The sequence below is a fragment of the Acomys minous genome, assembly GCF_964271855.1.
Source record: "Acomys minous genome assembly, chromosome: 13".
Taxonomy (NCBI): domain Eukaryota; kingdom Metazoa; phylum Chordata; class Mammalia; order Rodentia; family Muridae; genus Acomys; species Acomys minous.
Window position 1 is genome coordinate 64,649,691 of NC_140495.1, and position 16,319 is coordinate 64,666,009.

Consider the following 16,319-nt stretch of genomic DNA (forward strand, 5'->3'; position numbering starts at 1 on the left):
GTCTGTGCAATCTTCTGTGTCTGATAGGTCTTTTTCTAATGTTCATGCAACAACCTAAAGAACACATCATAAACAAATGTGTGTAGTGAGGGAAACATCGCCTGCAGTCGGCAGGACAAAAGCAGATGCAAGGAGGCACACTGCATGCTGCCCCACACAGGCATGTTGCCTCTGAGTTTTTCTCTTCTCCACTTTGTTTCCTTCCCTTTGAGTTTGTACTTGGAAATAATTTCATACTTGCAGGCACACTGTGCAAATGCTACAGACGTCCCTGTGTCCTTAAAAATCTTCCTCTCATCTTAACATGTCACATGGCCATGTTAAAACTAGCAAAGGTAAGACTTGAATATCAGCGCAAAACGCTGGGCCAGACGTCAGACTTCATATAGATTTCACCACCTGTTCCTCAGCGTCCCCTTTCTCTTCCAGGACATCACAATGCATTGTGTTCCACATCTCTTTAGTTTCCTTCAACTTGGAGCAATTCTTGTCGTTCATCACTTAGACAGTTTTAAAAAGTGATGGTCATGACTTCCTAACAGTGTCCTTGTTACTGTTGGGTTGGCTCTAAATTTTCTTTTTATGACTAAATGGAGCTTCTGTTTAGGCACCAGAGGCATAGAGCACTTTGCCCTTATTAGATTAACTGTTCTTGAGGGGCACATCAGCAAATGTTGACTCACCCTAGATAGGATACCAATGACAGATTAAAGACATAGGCCCATGCCTCTGCCTGATAGGGTCTCAGACAGCACATCCCAGTAGGTTCTCCTGCTAGCCTCACTTGTCCCGGAAGGAAAATCAGGAGTTGCCATGCATGCACCAAAGTGTTACCTTGCACATCCCTGAAGAGGGGCCTTGCGGGATGGATAAGCTTGCTGAAAGTTACTTGAGCTGGTGAGATCAGATCAGAAGGAAAAATTTGTGTAGTGGCTTACTTCTGTAATCCTGGCACTTGAGTGGCTGATGCAGGAGGATGGCACATTTGAGGCCAACCATATCTACACAGTGAGTTCCAGGCTAGTCTGAGGTGTCACTATGATCTCAACCCTGACATAAGAACTAAGAAAGTAAAAAAAAAACCTCCAAGGATAAGAAAAGGATCGACCCCTGATTCACAAACATCCCAGCATGCTCCATTGAGTTCTCCGCAGCCGAAATGTTAGAAACAAAAGCAAGGATTTTTGTTATGGGAGCTGTGGGGTCCACCCTTAAGAATATTTATACAAAATAACATTTTTTTTTTAAAGACAAGGGTTTTCTGTGTAGCTCTGGCTGTCCTGGAACTCACTTTGTAGACCAGGCTGGCCTTGAACTGAGAGATCTGGCTGCCTCTGACTCCCCAGTACTGGATTAAAGGTGTAAGCCACCAATGCCCAGGGCCAAATAACATTTTAAAAAGAAAAAAGCATAATGAGTGAGCTAACCCAGAAGCAGAGAGACTCAAATGGTATATACTCACTTATAACTAACGGGACACTAGCCCAAAGGGTATGTTTCATGAAAGTCTTCACTTACCAGGAAAGTGGGATAGAGATAGGGACATCCTATTGGGATTCTAGATGAGAGAAATATAGGAGATAGGGAAATAGATTGATCCTGAGTGTCCTAGAAACCTACAAGAAGAACACTATGATGGGCAGATCTGAGCCCAGGGATTCTGCTCTATCTATCGCACCAACTAAGGACAATACGAGAAGTCATCATCAAACCCCTACCCAGATCTAGCAAAGGGACAGAACATTCTCCACAGTTGAGTGAAGACTGGGCACTGACTTTCACATGAACTCTGGTGCCCCATATTTGGCCATGTCCCCTTGATATGGAGGCCCAATGGCACTCAGAGGAAGGATAACAGACTACCAAGAAGAGACTTGATACCCTAGCATCATATTCAGGGGGAGGGGGTCCCCTTCAGTCACAGTCATAGAGAAGGGGAATGGGGTGAAAGTGGGAGGGAGGGAGGAATGGGAGGATGCATGGGATGGGATAGCAAATGAGATGTAATATGAATGATTTCATTTTTCCAAAAAAAAAAAAAAAGAAAGAAAAGAAAGAAAAATAGATAGATAGAAAGAATAAAGTCCCAAAGTTTAGCTAATATGTCCTTACTATGTGTCAGTAACATTAATTGGCACAGGACTTTCATTAATTCCTGCGAATGCTCAGAAATGTTGAGAGACCATTGGCAGTGTGTCACACTCAGTTGATGTGGTCTGCGTGTTCTAGCATCTCAATGAGTGTACGATAGAGGTTCTCTCCTGGCAGCTTCCGTTGCAGTGTATCTGAGCCAGGAACTGGTCCAAGCCTTCCTCCTGAACGCCAGGTGGCCAAGGCCCCTCCCTTGAGGCTCATCTTCAGGTGTGATACACCAACCATGTGACTCCAAGAGTTGAGTTATGTATCCTTCCTCAGCTTAAATAATGGACAGTGAAAATGGCTAGATTCTAGCCCCTACCTCAAAAAGCCCGGGTGTGGCTAAAGGAACTCATAGGTATACAGTCTACGAGTGGGCTGGGAATGGTCTGCAATTGTTTGCTATTGTTGCTATTATTGGTGGGTCGTGTGGCTGGATAGCACCTGAGGTCCAGGCAGCTTCTACTCTCTATGTCTTCTTCCACAGGTGCGTCTCCGGGCGTGCATTTTTCTACACGGGGGAGCGCTGTCAGGCCATGCAAGTCCATGGCAGTGTGCTGGGCCTGATCATTGGCTGTGTCACTGGTTTGATCTTTTTGACCCTCATCACTTTCTCCAACACTTACCAAAAGCTGAGGCACTGAGCAGCTACCTGCTGACCGCCACCAGACCTCAGAAGGGCCCCCTCCACCCGGACTTTCCTTCCCGCCATCAGCGTATGTTGGGATAGTTTTTATCAACCATCTTTGAGAAGACCTCTAAAACCAAGGCCTCACACAAACTTCACGTGGGCCTCTGACCACTCTCACCCCTGCACAGTTCTGTTACCTTTCTGTGGATTCCTGGTCAACCCATTATGTCCTAAGACAGCAGACATTGCATTTAATTATAGATGCTCTGCTCCCTTGACCTTCTCCCCTTAAATCACAAACATTAGTTGGGTGGGGGCACATTATGGTCAGCTGCCACATTGGCCCCAGTGTTAGAAGTGTGCCTGACTGGTGTATTGTGGGTACTCAAGAGGTATTGACAGGATGAACAAATAAGTGAGTGAATAGCTGTGGTATAGTAAGTCTTGTGTTTCTACTTCCTATCATAAAGCATATGATTAAATCTATATGCAGATGTATTAGAACAAAATACCCAGTTTTCACCAGACACAGGAGTCTTACTGTTCACTTAGTATCTTGTGAGATGATTTCAAAGATTCCCCAGTTCATCTGGGTTTCCATGGTGTGTGCTTTTTTCTTGCTCTGGATTTAAAGAAAAGGCTTAATAAAACCAATAAAGATGAAACATGTGTACTCTGTGTTTTGTGTATGTGTGTGTGTGTGTGTGTGTGTGTGTGTGTGTGTGTGTGTGTGTGTGTGTGTAGATGCCCAAAGCCTCTTTTTCAGATTCCAAAATTTAAAAGTTTATTTTGGGGATGGAGATGTATCCAAGCTTATAAAATGTTTGCTTAGCAAGCACAAAACCCAGGGTTGCTTCCTAGCCTGCACAATGTGGTAGCCCTTGTCTGTAATCCACCATTCTGAGTGGAGGCAAAAGAATCAGGTGCTCAAGGTCATCCTCAGGTACAAGTTTTAATCAGGGCTACATGAGATGCTAGGTGATAATGACAATGGTGATGATGGGGATGATGATGATGATGATGATGATGATGATGTTTATTTTCTATGCCTTTCATGCCTGTGTTGTAGTATTGTAGTATGACCAAAGATTTCAGAACTTTAAAGAAGTATTTTCAGATATTTTGACTTTCTGTAGCCCCAAGCTGATAAAAAACGCAGCTGGGACAGGAAAGTTCCAAGATGAGTCTACTAAAAAGGAAAGCTTTCAATCCTCTTGCCCCCCTGCCCCCTCCCCGCCTCCTCGTTGGCCAGCCATCTTGATGTTAAGTGACAGAACAGATTCCCAGGAATCTGAATGGTCCAGGAATTATGTGACTGGACTTCTCAGGCGCAGGCTTTATTGTATCTCCACAGAGTTACCGCACACTGGAAACAAATGTGAGGGTAAAAGAAGCGTCCCTTCCACACAAAGGTTGGCTTGTAGGGAGCCACAGAGAGGAGCCAGGGGACAGGCACTGTCTAACTGGAGACTTAGAGGCATGCCAGGGGGCATGCCTGGCAGGAGGAGTTGACATCCAGGGCATAGCCCACCCCAAGGTTTCTAGTTTCACATGTCTGCAGTGGCCTAGCTATTTGCATTTCTAACAGATTACCAGCTGCTGCTGCTGCTGCTGCTGCTGCTGCTGCTGCTGCTGCTGCTGCTGCTGCTGGCCTCCTCCACATACCTTAAGAGATACTGTGATTCTAGTGACTAGGAGGCCATTAGCAAGTCAGGTATCCTGGATGCAGACTTGGACCAAACAACCTTGGTCCAATAAGGTTGGACCTTTCTTAAATAAGAAAACATATTTTATTAATTTATTCATATTACATCTCAATTGTTATCCCAGCCCTTGTATCCTCCCATTCCTCCCTCCCTCCCATTTTACCTTTACTCCCCTCCCCTGTGACTCTGACTGAGGGGGGCCTCCTCCCCTTATATATGCTCATAGGGTATCAAGTCTCTTCTTGGTAGCCTGTTATCCTTGAGTGCCACCAGGCCTCCCCATCCAGGGGACGTGGTCAAATATGGGGCAACAAAGTTCATGTGAAAGTCAGTCCCCACTCTCCACTCAACTGTGAAGAATGTCCTGTCCATTGGCTAGACCTGGGTAGGGGTTCAAAGTTTACTGCCCGTATTGTCCTTGGCTGGTGCCATAGTCTGAACAGGACCCCTGGACCCAGATCCGCCTGTCATAATGTTCTTCTTGTAGGTTTCTAGGACCCTCTGGATCCTTTTATTTCCCCATTCTCCCATGCTTCTCTCACCTAGAGTCCAAATAAGATGTCCTCCCCTCTGTCCCACTTTCCTGGTAAGTGAAGACTTTCATAGGACATGCCCTTTGGGCTAGTGTCTAATTATAAGTGAGTATATACCATTTGAGTCTTTCTGCTTCTGCGTTAACTCATTCATTATGATCATTTCTAGTTCCATCCACTTGTCCACAAATTTCAGGAATCCTTTGTTTTTAATAGCAGAGTTTGTAAGGAATCAGTTAAGCTGTTCTTGCTCTTAACGCATCACTGACTCCATCCTGCTCCTGAACCTTACCATCTCAAGGTTTGTATCGCAATCAGAAAAATCCATTCGTAATTCAGAACCAGTGGTCTGATGTGATCAGCAATGGAATCCTCTACCTAGTGAGAAAGACCAGGGGCCAAATAGGGTCTTGTTTAAGTGCGTTTCTCTGTTCCAGCAATTCAGCCTTACCAGTGCAAAGAGCATGCCCTCCCCCCACTCTTCACATCCATAACAACCACCCCATTGCTACTTGTTTAACATTACTTTCCCCCTGCTCCCTCCTCCTTTTCTTTCCTTTGTTTTTCAAACAAGAGCTTAGTATGTAGCCCAGGCTAGCCTCAAACTCATGGCGATCCTCCTGTCTCAGCTTCCCAAGTGCTTGGATCACAGGTGTGCACCCACCACCATGCTTGCCTTCATATTTCTTAGACTATTGTTGTTTTGAGATTTAAGCAGATTTCTTGTGCTTTAACCTACGGTGATTATGTTTTAAAACTGACTGAAAATTTCATACATGCATACAGTGTGTTTTGATCAAACCCACCCTCAACCCCTTCCCCTCAGCTCCCTGCCCTTTATGGAATCCACTTCACTCTCTTCTGGGGCATGGTCGTCAATCATAGTACATCTTGGTGAAAAAAGTTGCAAATTTATAAGCAAATCGTAACCTAACTCTTTTGTGTGTGAGCCCCTCCTTTCAGCTGCATTACACTTTCTACTTTCTGACGTGACAGACTCTCACGCACACCAAGTGCAGCGCCTTCATAGCAGTAAACTGCGGGCAGTTGAGAGAGAACAGGTGCAGCAATCAGGTCACCAGGCACTTAAGGACAGACTCTATCACTCCCAGTGGGTCTCAGAAACACATAAGAAGACCGACATTTGCAAAGATGCTTTGAAACATATGCTAACCTATATAAATACATAATATAGTTTCTATTTACATATAACATACTACATATCATAATATATTTTATATTTATAATGTATAATATGTAAATATAAGACAATCTTTATCTGGCACTACGTAGACTCTGTTTTGCTTATTTTTCTTTACTCTGGATACTGCTTTTTATCTAACTGGTCATCTATTCATATTTGCACACACTCATGAATACAGCTAAAACAGCTGTTCTTGTTATCTTCAATATATTCTGAACATGTTTCTCCAACATCTCTAGGCAAAATGAATTTTCAAAAAACACATCATGTGCCTGGCCAAACCCAAGACCCACCCCATGGAAAAGAGGCAACCCCTGACACTATTAAGGAGACTGCTGTGCTTGCAGACAGAAGCCTAGCAGAGTTGTCCCTTGAGAGGCTCCAGCCAGCAGCACCGTGAAACAGATGCCGAGATTCACAGCCAAACATTGGGTGAAATATAGGGAGTCTTGTGGAAAAGTTGGGGACAGGAGAAGAAGGACCGAGAGGTGACAGGAGCTTCACAAGAAGACCAATAGAGCCAATAAACCAAGACCCCGAGGGGCCTGCTGAGACTGAGGCACCAGTCAAGGACCTTGCATGACTGGACATAGGCCCCCTACACAGATGCAGCTGATGGATGGCACAGACTTCATGTGGGTCCGTTATTGAGGAGTGTGTGTGTGTGGGGGGGGGCTCTCTCCGGCATGGCATGGACTCTGTTGACAGCTTTTTGATAACTTCCCCCTGTTAGGACTTCCTCACCAGGCCACAGGGGAAGAGGCTGTGCTCCCTCCTGATGCGATTTGATGAGCTGGGGAGGGTGGGTGTGTGGGTGCTTCCCCTTTCTAAGGAATGGGGGAGGCGGATGAGGAGGAGGGGCAGGGAAGGACTGGGAGGTAAGGAGGCATGGGGCTACCTCCAGGATGTAAAAACAGAAACAAAAACAAACAAACAAACAAATAAAACCAAAAATACATCACTGGGCTGCAGAGATGGATTAGGTGTTAAAAGCGATTGCTGCAGTAGCAGAAGATTGGAGTTAGGTTCTTAGCAGCCACGAAGCTCACAACTGTCTGTAACGGTTCTCTTCTGGCTTCAGAGGTCACCTGTATGCACTTGTATACCCCCCCCAAACAGACACAAATATAAGATTTTTCCTTGTTTGTTTTAGGATGTATCATGTTGGTCCTGTGGTGAGTACTATTTGCTAGACTGTTGAAAACACTAGTGACTGTGGTTGAGAAAGAGTGAATATGACACTCGTGACAGACCTCTAATGAATACCGGTATGAAAGAAGGTGACAGAAAAGATTTGACAATGGAAGATAGACCAGCTGGGCATGTGCCTGTGTGCATGTACTCATGAGTACTGATGTGAGAGATGTGACAGGGCAGGGCAGTACTGGGTGTGCGCTTGCATGTGTTTGTAACAGATGAAACTCTAAGTGAGCTCCAAATCTAGAGACAGGCACTCCCCAGCCTTTCTCAGTGTTGCCCGGGGTCAGTCCTGGATCCCAGAGTGAACTGAGACACGGACCCATTTGGGTCACAGCTTCCCTCGGGGCCTAGACGAACTTAAGACAACTGGACCCATGTGCGACCAACCAACCCTGTGGAAAGTAGCAAGACTTTAAGATTTCTCTCAGCAAGGGAATTAAGGAAAAGCGAGTCTAGCCAGGTGTGGCTAGACTCAGGGGACGGAAGTCATGAAGGGTCAGGGCTTCAAAGAATTCAGCCACGTGCTGAGTTCAGGGCCAGCATAAGCTATCTGTAACTCTGTATCCAAAACCAAAAGGCAAACAAACAATAAACAAAGCAGAGTTTAAGGACGTTCGGAGGAGGCAGGGAAGAGAGACCTGGAAGCAGAGGCTGGTTTTTAGCCATAGGCAAGATGGCTACCAGCAGGTTTTTCAGGAATAAAAACCCTGAACCTTCACTGTCCAAATGGCCACCCAGAGCAGTTTTTATACCCCCTACCTCACCCTTGTCCCTCACAGGAAGTGGGCCTGGTGTCCACGCTTACCCAGAAGAACAGAAGTATTAATGTTGCCTGTTGACCATGGCCTTTCTTTAGAGTCTCAGCTTGCACATCCTTAGTTACATCCTTTATCCTAAGGACCGATAAAGGCTGATGGCTAAAGGGGAAGCTGCCCTAGTGGGGCCGGAATGAGGGGAAAAATCTTGGGGGGTGGGGGTGGGAATCAAAGAGACAGGAAGGTTCTAAATTCCTGAGAACGGCATGGAGCCAACATGTGCTATACTGGGCGGGTTAAGAACTTTTTTTGTGTGTGAAATAAAACTTAGATAATTCTTCTACCAGACACCATGAGAGACAGCTGTAGGCCCAGGACAAAACCAAGGCTAAGCCTTGAGCTGCATCTGAACCTCAGAGCTACTTTTTTTTTCCCTCCCAGGTTTGTCTTGGAATGAAATAAACAGACAGAGAGAGACAAGGTCACCAAAGGAGCCCTGGGAGCTCCGAGAACAGTGCCCCAGCCCCTGTCCTACCTGTGTTTGAACCTATAATCCCAGTGATGGGAGCTTACAAGTGCCCATTTGTGGTGTAATTGGGTCTTCACTAAGGACAGAAAAGAATGGAATCAGTGTGAGGAGTAAATGAGTTGAGTGATATGTAAATTCTCTTAGACTGACCGAGCTCCAGTGGGAACGTTTACCAGATTCTCAACATGTTTTATGAATGTGTTTTCCATTCAGGCTTGATTGAACGGGCTAGTTTGAGACTCAAATGTTGTCATGTACTTGCAGTAGAGAGGGGTTCACTAGCCTCCACAGCTAGCTTGGTTGTCTCTCGGAGAAGACAGGTCAGTTCTCTTTCACCATATGACTCTGTAGGTCAACCGTACTTCTGTGGATGGCCACGCCCCCAGAAGTATATTGACATACAAACTGGAGTGTGCTAGGAAAACAAGCAAGCAAGCAAACAAACAAACAAAAACAAAGAAGACATGAAGTTGGGGGGTTGTCGCTGGGCAGGAGTGGATCTGGAAGGAGTCACGGGGAGAAGTTGGCGATATGACCAAACCCCCCTCAAATATGTTGAAAATGCATTGTATGAATGTCCCAATAAAAAGAAGTTAGGTATCTTTTAGAACCATCTATTTCTTTCTTGTGTGTGATATATGCGTGTTTCCATACTCATGTGTGTTATGTGCGTGTGGAAGCTAAAGGTCCATATTGGGTACCTTCTTCAATCTATCGCCACCTCTCAAGTTCCTCACGCTTGCATGGGAAGCCCTTTACTGATTGAGCCATCTTCGCAGGCCCTGGGATTCTTTTCAAAGACTCCTTACCACAAATTAGACATGAAAGTGTAGAGACTGTATGTTTCTTAATTATTTATTTTTCTTATTAATGGAGATTCTGCTTAAGCCTCAGAATATCCACAGGGAATGACTCAGGATGACAATGGCTGACATAGTCTGTCCATGCCTGGGTTCCAGGTACTAATCTGTTAGCTCTATATGAATCTCTCAGCAATCAATGGGGATTGAACCATTGTCATCATTACCATCCTTGCCACCATTATTTCCCCAAGCCGTCAGCTTCAGGGGTCTGTGCGAGGTAGGAAAGCACACAGACTGACTTCCATGCAGCCCACTAACAGGCTTTCGATCAGGGATCCTCGTCAGCCACATCATCGTCACCCATCTGCCCATGCCAGTGAAGCAAGAATCAATGGTCCAGACACAGTTTCAGTCTCCACGTTACAAGGAAGAGTGTGAAGTCACCAACTCTGTTAGGGCGGTGTCTCGGTCTTCCACATTTTGTGTTTAAATGCTGCCTCAAAAAACTCACACTTAACTTCTGGGAAACTGTGTTTTCCTCCTCCGTGGCAGTCAACAGCCTGAGACTCCTTGATATATCCGTGCCAAGATAAAAATAGCATTTTCAGCTCAAAGCCATACAGGAAGCTCACTTGAATGACAGCTAGGAATTAAAAATGTCAAGGGGTGGCCGGGATGCTGTATTTGGGGAGGTCCACCGTGAACGAAGTGCAATTCCTTGTCATTCTTTCAGACTGACAAAGGAAGCTGCATGTGCCCAAACCACTAGTCACCTGCCCCTGGGTGAAATAATAAAGTGAGATTAATCTTGAGTTTGATTTAACTTGCAGCTGGAAAGATAGCTTAACAGTTAAGAGCACTGGCTGCTCTTCTGGAGGACCCGGGTTTGACCGCCAACACTCACATGTAATGTGTTAACAACCACACATACCTCCAGTTCCAGAGGATCCGTGCCCTTTTGTGGTCTCTGTGGACGCCAGGCATACATGTAATATACAGACATATATGCAGGCAAAAACCCATATATATGTATATATATTAAAAATAAGTCTTAACTCCTCTAACATTCCCTATCCTCCACTGTTCTCTCTCTCTCTCTCTCTCTCTCTCTCTCTCTCTCTCTCTCTCTCTCTCTCTCTCTCTCTCTCTCTCCCTGTCTCTCATTTTGTGGACTAACAACCCATCCTACTATGCAAGCCTGCTGTCAACAAAGCAATGGCAATAGCTTGGAATACAGCAAGGTTCTCATGTTTCCTGCCAGACACTGCATTTAACACTCGGCTCTGGAGATCCATGGCTGCATGCACTTTTGGCAAGTTGTAAACTTCTTGATATTTACTTTTTTCCATCTGCAAAATGAAGAGAAAAGGAGTATTTACTATGTTTTGATTTGCTTTCAATTGCGGCTGTAAAGACGCGACCAAAAACAACCTGGGGATAAAAGGGTTTGTTTGTCTTCTATGATTTGATCACAGTTCATCACCAAAGGAAGCCAAGGCAGGAACTGGGTGGCAGGAACTGAAGTAGACACCTTGGGGAGATGCTGCTTACTGACTCCCATTCCAGGCCCACGGTCCTTGCTTATATCCTCCAGGACCACAGGGGTGGCCGCTGCCCACTGTAGGCTGAGCCCTCCCTCATCAATTGCTACTCAAGTAGATGCCCCATAGACCTGCCAACAGGCCAATCCAGAGGACACATGTTTTTTTTTTTTTAGTTGAGGTTCTTTCTTTCCAGGTAACCCTAGCTTGTAGCAAGTTGACAAAAACTAAGCAGCACAACTGGCCTCTTATAAAAATTGACACTAAAATCAAACCATTACCTTTTCCTTTGTCAATCCACAAAAGCTCATATTAATCTCACAATATAAAATGTGATGTAACTCTTAAACATCCTCTAGTCTTTAAAATTTTTCAACATTATAAAAGTTCAAGTTCTCTTTAAAGATTTAATGCCTCAGCCAGGAGTGATGGCACAAGCCTTTAATCCCAGCACTTGGGAGGCAGAGACAGGCAGATCCCAGAGTTTGAGGCCAGCCTGGACTACAGAGCCAGTTCCAGGACATCTAGGGCCATATACATGGAGAAACCATTTCTTGAAAAACAAACACAAACAAAAAATCTGATTCCAAGAGGGAAGAACCAGGGCACAATTACAGTAAAATCTAAGCAAACACCAATATCCAGCAGCATAAATAAAATCCTTTAGTTCAATATACAACATCTGGGGCTCACAATCTTCTGGGTTCCAATGGGTTCGGGCAGTTCCGTTTCTCCATCTCTACCTTCTGAAGCACACACATTTTGTCCCCTAGTCTCAGGTTTGGTCCAGCCAACAGCTGCTACTGTCCTTGGTGATCATCTTTACAGCCTCGGCAGCTCCATTATGCTGAGGTCTTCCCTGCAACTGAGGCTGCCCCTTTCCCAATGGTCTCTTTTCCTCTTTTCAAGGACAGCCACCCTGTCACATGGTGCCGAGCCTCAGCCTGTCACCCTGATCTATTCAGTCCTTGGGTTTCCACTGCAAATACGTCTACCTCTTCACCTTGGCCTTTCATGGACTCTCTGTAGGGACTCTAACCCTGCCACATGGTGCCAGGTTCCAGGTAAATCCCATGAGCTCTTCAATCTTAAAGTTTTTATTGAACCAGTACAACCCGGGGGGACTCTTACATATTATCAAGCTTATTGCTAAGAGGAGATCACCTGAACCACTTTGGGCCACAGTTCTGTGTGCTGACCCCAAGGAAATACTCTGAGAAGATTTTTTTTTTTACCACAATGATATTGGGCCCCAGCTGATCAACATTAATTGTCCCAATAAAGCAAGCATTTCATTTCACTGATCCTGGTCTTTTGCTGACCAGAAACCACAGGTTTGTAATTCAAATATACCACACATATGGTCCTGGTCTTAGTGTTTCTGTTGCTGTGATAAAACACCATGACCATAAGCAGCTTGGGGAGGAGAGGGTTATGTTAACTTCATTTATAACTCTCAGGTCACATTCCATTGTTGAGCTAAGATGGGGAAGGAACCTGGAGGCAGGAGCTGATGGAGAGGCTACAGAGGAGTGCTGCCTACTGGCTTGCTCCTCACTTGTTTGGCCTGCTTTCTTATTATACCCAGGACCACTGGCCCACCAGTGGCACCACTCTCGATGGACTGTGCCCTCTCCTCATATCAATTAGTAATAAAGAAAATGCCCTCCAGGCTTGCCATTTTCTCTGTTCAGAGTCCTTCTTCCAAGATGATTCTAGCTTGCTTCAGGTTAACATAAATCAACCTGATAAAGTCGTTGCTTCGTTTTGAAATGTCACAAGGCAGGCCTCCGCCACCTGCCTTGCTCTCAGCAATGCCTTCCGAGTTCCCCACAGAATAACCCATTAATCTTTGGGTACCCAATGGCATTGCAGCTTAAAATCCCAAACACTCCCACAACTCCCTGAACAACACAGTCAGGCTTGTTGGGACAATAACTCCATTTTGGGCCTCTCCTAGAAGGACTTGCATCTTATTCTTTGCCTTTCACTGAGATTTTATTATCTGGTAAAGAAATGTCCATCCTAAGAGGAAAGGTATCTTCTCTGCGGGGATGGGGGGTGGTAGAGCAAAATCTCAAGGCACATGATATCTACCCCTGTACACTGAGAAGTTATATGTCTCATTACATAAAGCCAGTTCAGCTTCCCCCCCCCCCCCGTCTGCTCCAAGTACCAGCGCTCCCAACAGAGGAACCTGTTTATTTCTTCTCTTCTTGGCCCATGCTTTGGCAGTGTGTGCCCAGAGGCCAGATGAGAAACTTACCATATGGCCTCAGCTGCTGGCTGGGTTAAAGACAACCCAGCAGCTGAAGATTTGGTGCGGTTTGAAGATTGGAAAGCTGTCCCAGATTGGAAAAAAAAATTAATTGGGTAATTTAAAACAATGATGTATATTCCTTGTGCAAAGTGATGTTTCATAATGACATTTAAAATGTTTTACTATTTTTTTAAAATTATACATATGTGTGTATGTGCATATGGGTGCAGGTACCCACAAGACCAGTAGAGGGCGCTTTGTCCCCTGGGGCTGGGTGCTGCAGGAAGTTGTGAGCTGCTTGCTGTGGGTGCTGGGAACTAAACTTGAGTGCCCTGGAAGAGCAGCAAAGCACTCCTAACTGCTGAACTGTTCTCTAGTGCACACAATGAACCTTAGTTAAGTTTATTGTACATTTTGATCATATTTACCCATTACCCTCTCTTCACCTTTCTCCCTACTCTCGCTCCCTGCTTCACCCTTCCTCTTCCCAAATAGTCTCCATTCTATTTACGTGTGTGTGTGTGTGTGTGTGTGTGTGTGTGTGTTAGTGGTGGTGTGTAGATGTGTCGTAAATCTAGAGAATGTTTGTCTTCCTGGGTCAGGCTTACATTTCATCACACAACCATCTCCAATTTCATCCATTTTCCTCCAAATGACGTAATTATACTTTTATGGCTGAATAAAACTGTTCAATGGGTAAATTATGGAATAGGAGAATCCATTTTTTGCTTTATACCTTCATTTATGGAGTAAGTTTTTCTCCTCAGCAAACATGGAAGGCACTAATTCTTCTTCCTTAAATACCTTCCAGAAGCCTGTTTGAAAAGGTTGGGTGGTGGTGGTGGTGGTGTGTGCATGTGTGTGCCCCCGTGGGTGGTAGCAGGGTGGAGAGGGTCAAATCCCTATGGGTTCTGGGACTGACTAGATTTGCTTAGTCATACAGATAAGTTTTCATCAGTGAAGGAGGATATATACATATATTTGTTCTCCCGCTGGCAAATGCCCTATGTACAATTCAACTGTATGTATCCATACCTCTGCATGTTTCCTGACTAGACCCTGCAAAGATCATAATGTCACAGTGGAAGGAGTTCACTTTTGGGTTTTGAAAACGTACCAATCCCTGAACTCCACCCTGGGAAACTCCACCCCTAAGAAACTATATAAAGCCTACCTCCTGCTCAGTTCTTTACCAGTTCTCACCTGAGCAAAGACATCCACTGTCCTGTCTTTCCCAATAAAACTCTCTTGTGTTACATTTGTGGTCTTCTTTGGCTTCCAACTGCCAGGAGGCATTTCCCTTCAGAGCTGTGACATTTACAGATGGGGGGGGGGAGGGAAGGAGAGGGGGAGGGAGGGAGGGGGAAGGGAGGGATAGAGAAAGAGAGGGAGGGAGGGAGAGGGAGGGAGGGAGGGAGAGAGAGAGAGAGAGAGAGAGAGAGAGAGAGAGAGAGAGAGAGAGAGAGAGAGAGAGAGAGAGAGAGAGAGAGAGAGAGAGATTGTATCTGTTGTGCAGCCTCAGACTTCATCCTGTTTCTCTGACCCAAGTTACATTACTGTGTGCTGTCCATTTGGGACCCTCAGCCTCCACGCTGTGCTGCAAGTGAGAACCACAAAAGAGGCACATCCTCTAATGCCCACCAGGTGGCGATCAAGTCTCAGGAGAAGCAAACAGGGAGGGTTGGAGGCCTAGCAGTTGAGGCCAGCTGTCACTCATTCGCCCAGCTGGACATGCCTGGGAGGAAGTTGATTCAGACAGCTGTAAAAGGCTCCTGGGGCATGGGAAAACTCTCCCAGTTCCAGGAAAAAAAAAAAAAAAGCAAATGGATGTAATGACCTTCTTCAGTTAATCAAAAATCAAGCATCTCTTTCCACAACTAAGGGTGTGTGTGTGCGTGTGTGTGTGTGTGTGTGTGTGTGTGTGTGTGTGTGACTGTCTGTGTGTTGGAGGGGGGTGGGGGGTGTTGATTGGCAGGACGGGGACAGAAGATGACACTCATCAAAATCACTCCCAAAGAGGCCAAGCCTGAAGACGTTCTCGGATACTGTTGTCCAGGGCTGTCAGAACTGGGAGGCGACAGCCATCTTCCCAGGACTTGCCCTTCCTGTTGGCGGTTACGCCTTCCCCTTCACCAGCTAGATTCCGAGGCTAGTCATGTTTATTCTGTAATAGTTGCCATCACACTTAAATGGGCTCTGAGTTAACGAATAAAATCCCTGGATGGAAACAGGCTTCCGTAGCTCCCGCCCAGGTCTCATTTGTGAAGTTTATCAGGGGTGGCAATAGAAGTCAATAAAATTATTTGGATTCCCCAAATTCTTCCAAGTGACCTGTCTCGAAGGGATGGATCACGTCACTTCCGCTTTGGGCTTTGCCTCTGGTTCCATACATAGGATTTTGGCGGTGAGGAAAGAACCCTACAGCCAAGTCCCTTCGTGGTCACTCCTATCCCTGAAATGGCCTTTGAAAATCAATAGCCAATGTCAGCTCCTTCCTAGAATGTACTAGAAAGTACTTATGTATAGGGGACGCAAGGGGGCGGCGGCGGGGGGAGGAAGAGCACTCGCTTCAGTCAACCAAACCACACTCGTTGGAACAGTTGATTTGTGTCTTAGATATTTAGGTCCTGGCAACTTTGCTTCAAGGACCCTGTTGAAAGTCCCTGTGAGGCAGGCACTGGATCATCACAACACCCCTGGGAGTGTGGGTAGTGTGACAACAGCCGCGGGCCCTGCCTGAGCTCGCACGCCAGAATCCAACACCCTCTGAATCTAGAAACCGGAAGGCCCCACTGGGTGTTTGGAGAGTGGGACCCCGTTCCGGCTGACCCGTGAGGAAGCATGCAACAGCAGCAGCAGCGCTTGATCAACAAATGGACAACATACACCAAGAAAGCCGGGTAAATGATTAGATATTTTATTATTGGTAAGAAAGCATCACTGTACACCGACATATTAGTAGGGCACGATTTTAAGCTCTGAGTCATAATTCTAGAAACCCATGGCATCTGATTGCCATAG

General features: G+C 45.7%; 1 protein-coding gene across 1 annotated transcript in view; it reads left to right on the top strand.

Moving 5' to 3' along the window:
* The window catches only part of MEP1A (meprin A subunit alpha), a 30,669-nt gene extending 27,237 nt beyond the window's left edge, over positions 1-3,432 (top strand). The window contains exon 14 of the mRNA XM_084753310.1: positions 2,624-3,432. Coding sequence (XP_084609436.1) covers positions 2,624-2,780 — 157 coding nt within the window. The 3' untranslated portion in view covers positions 2,781-3,432. The remainder of the gene's footprint in view (positions 1-2,623) is intronic.
* Positions 3,433-16,319: the final 12,887 nt, after the last annotated feature.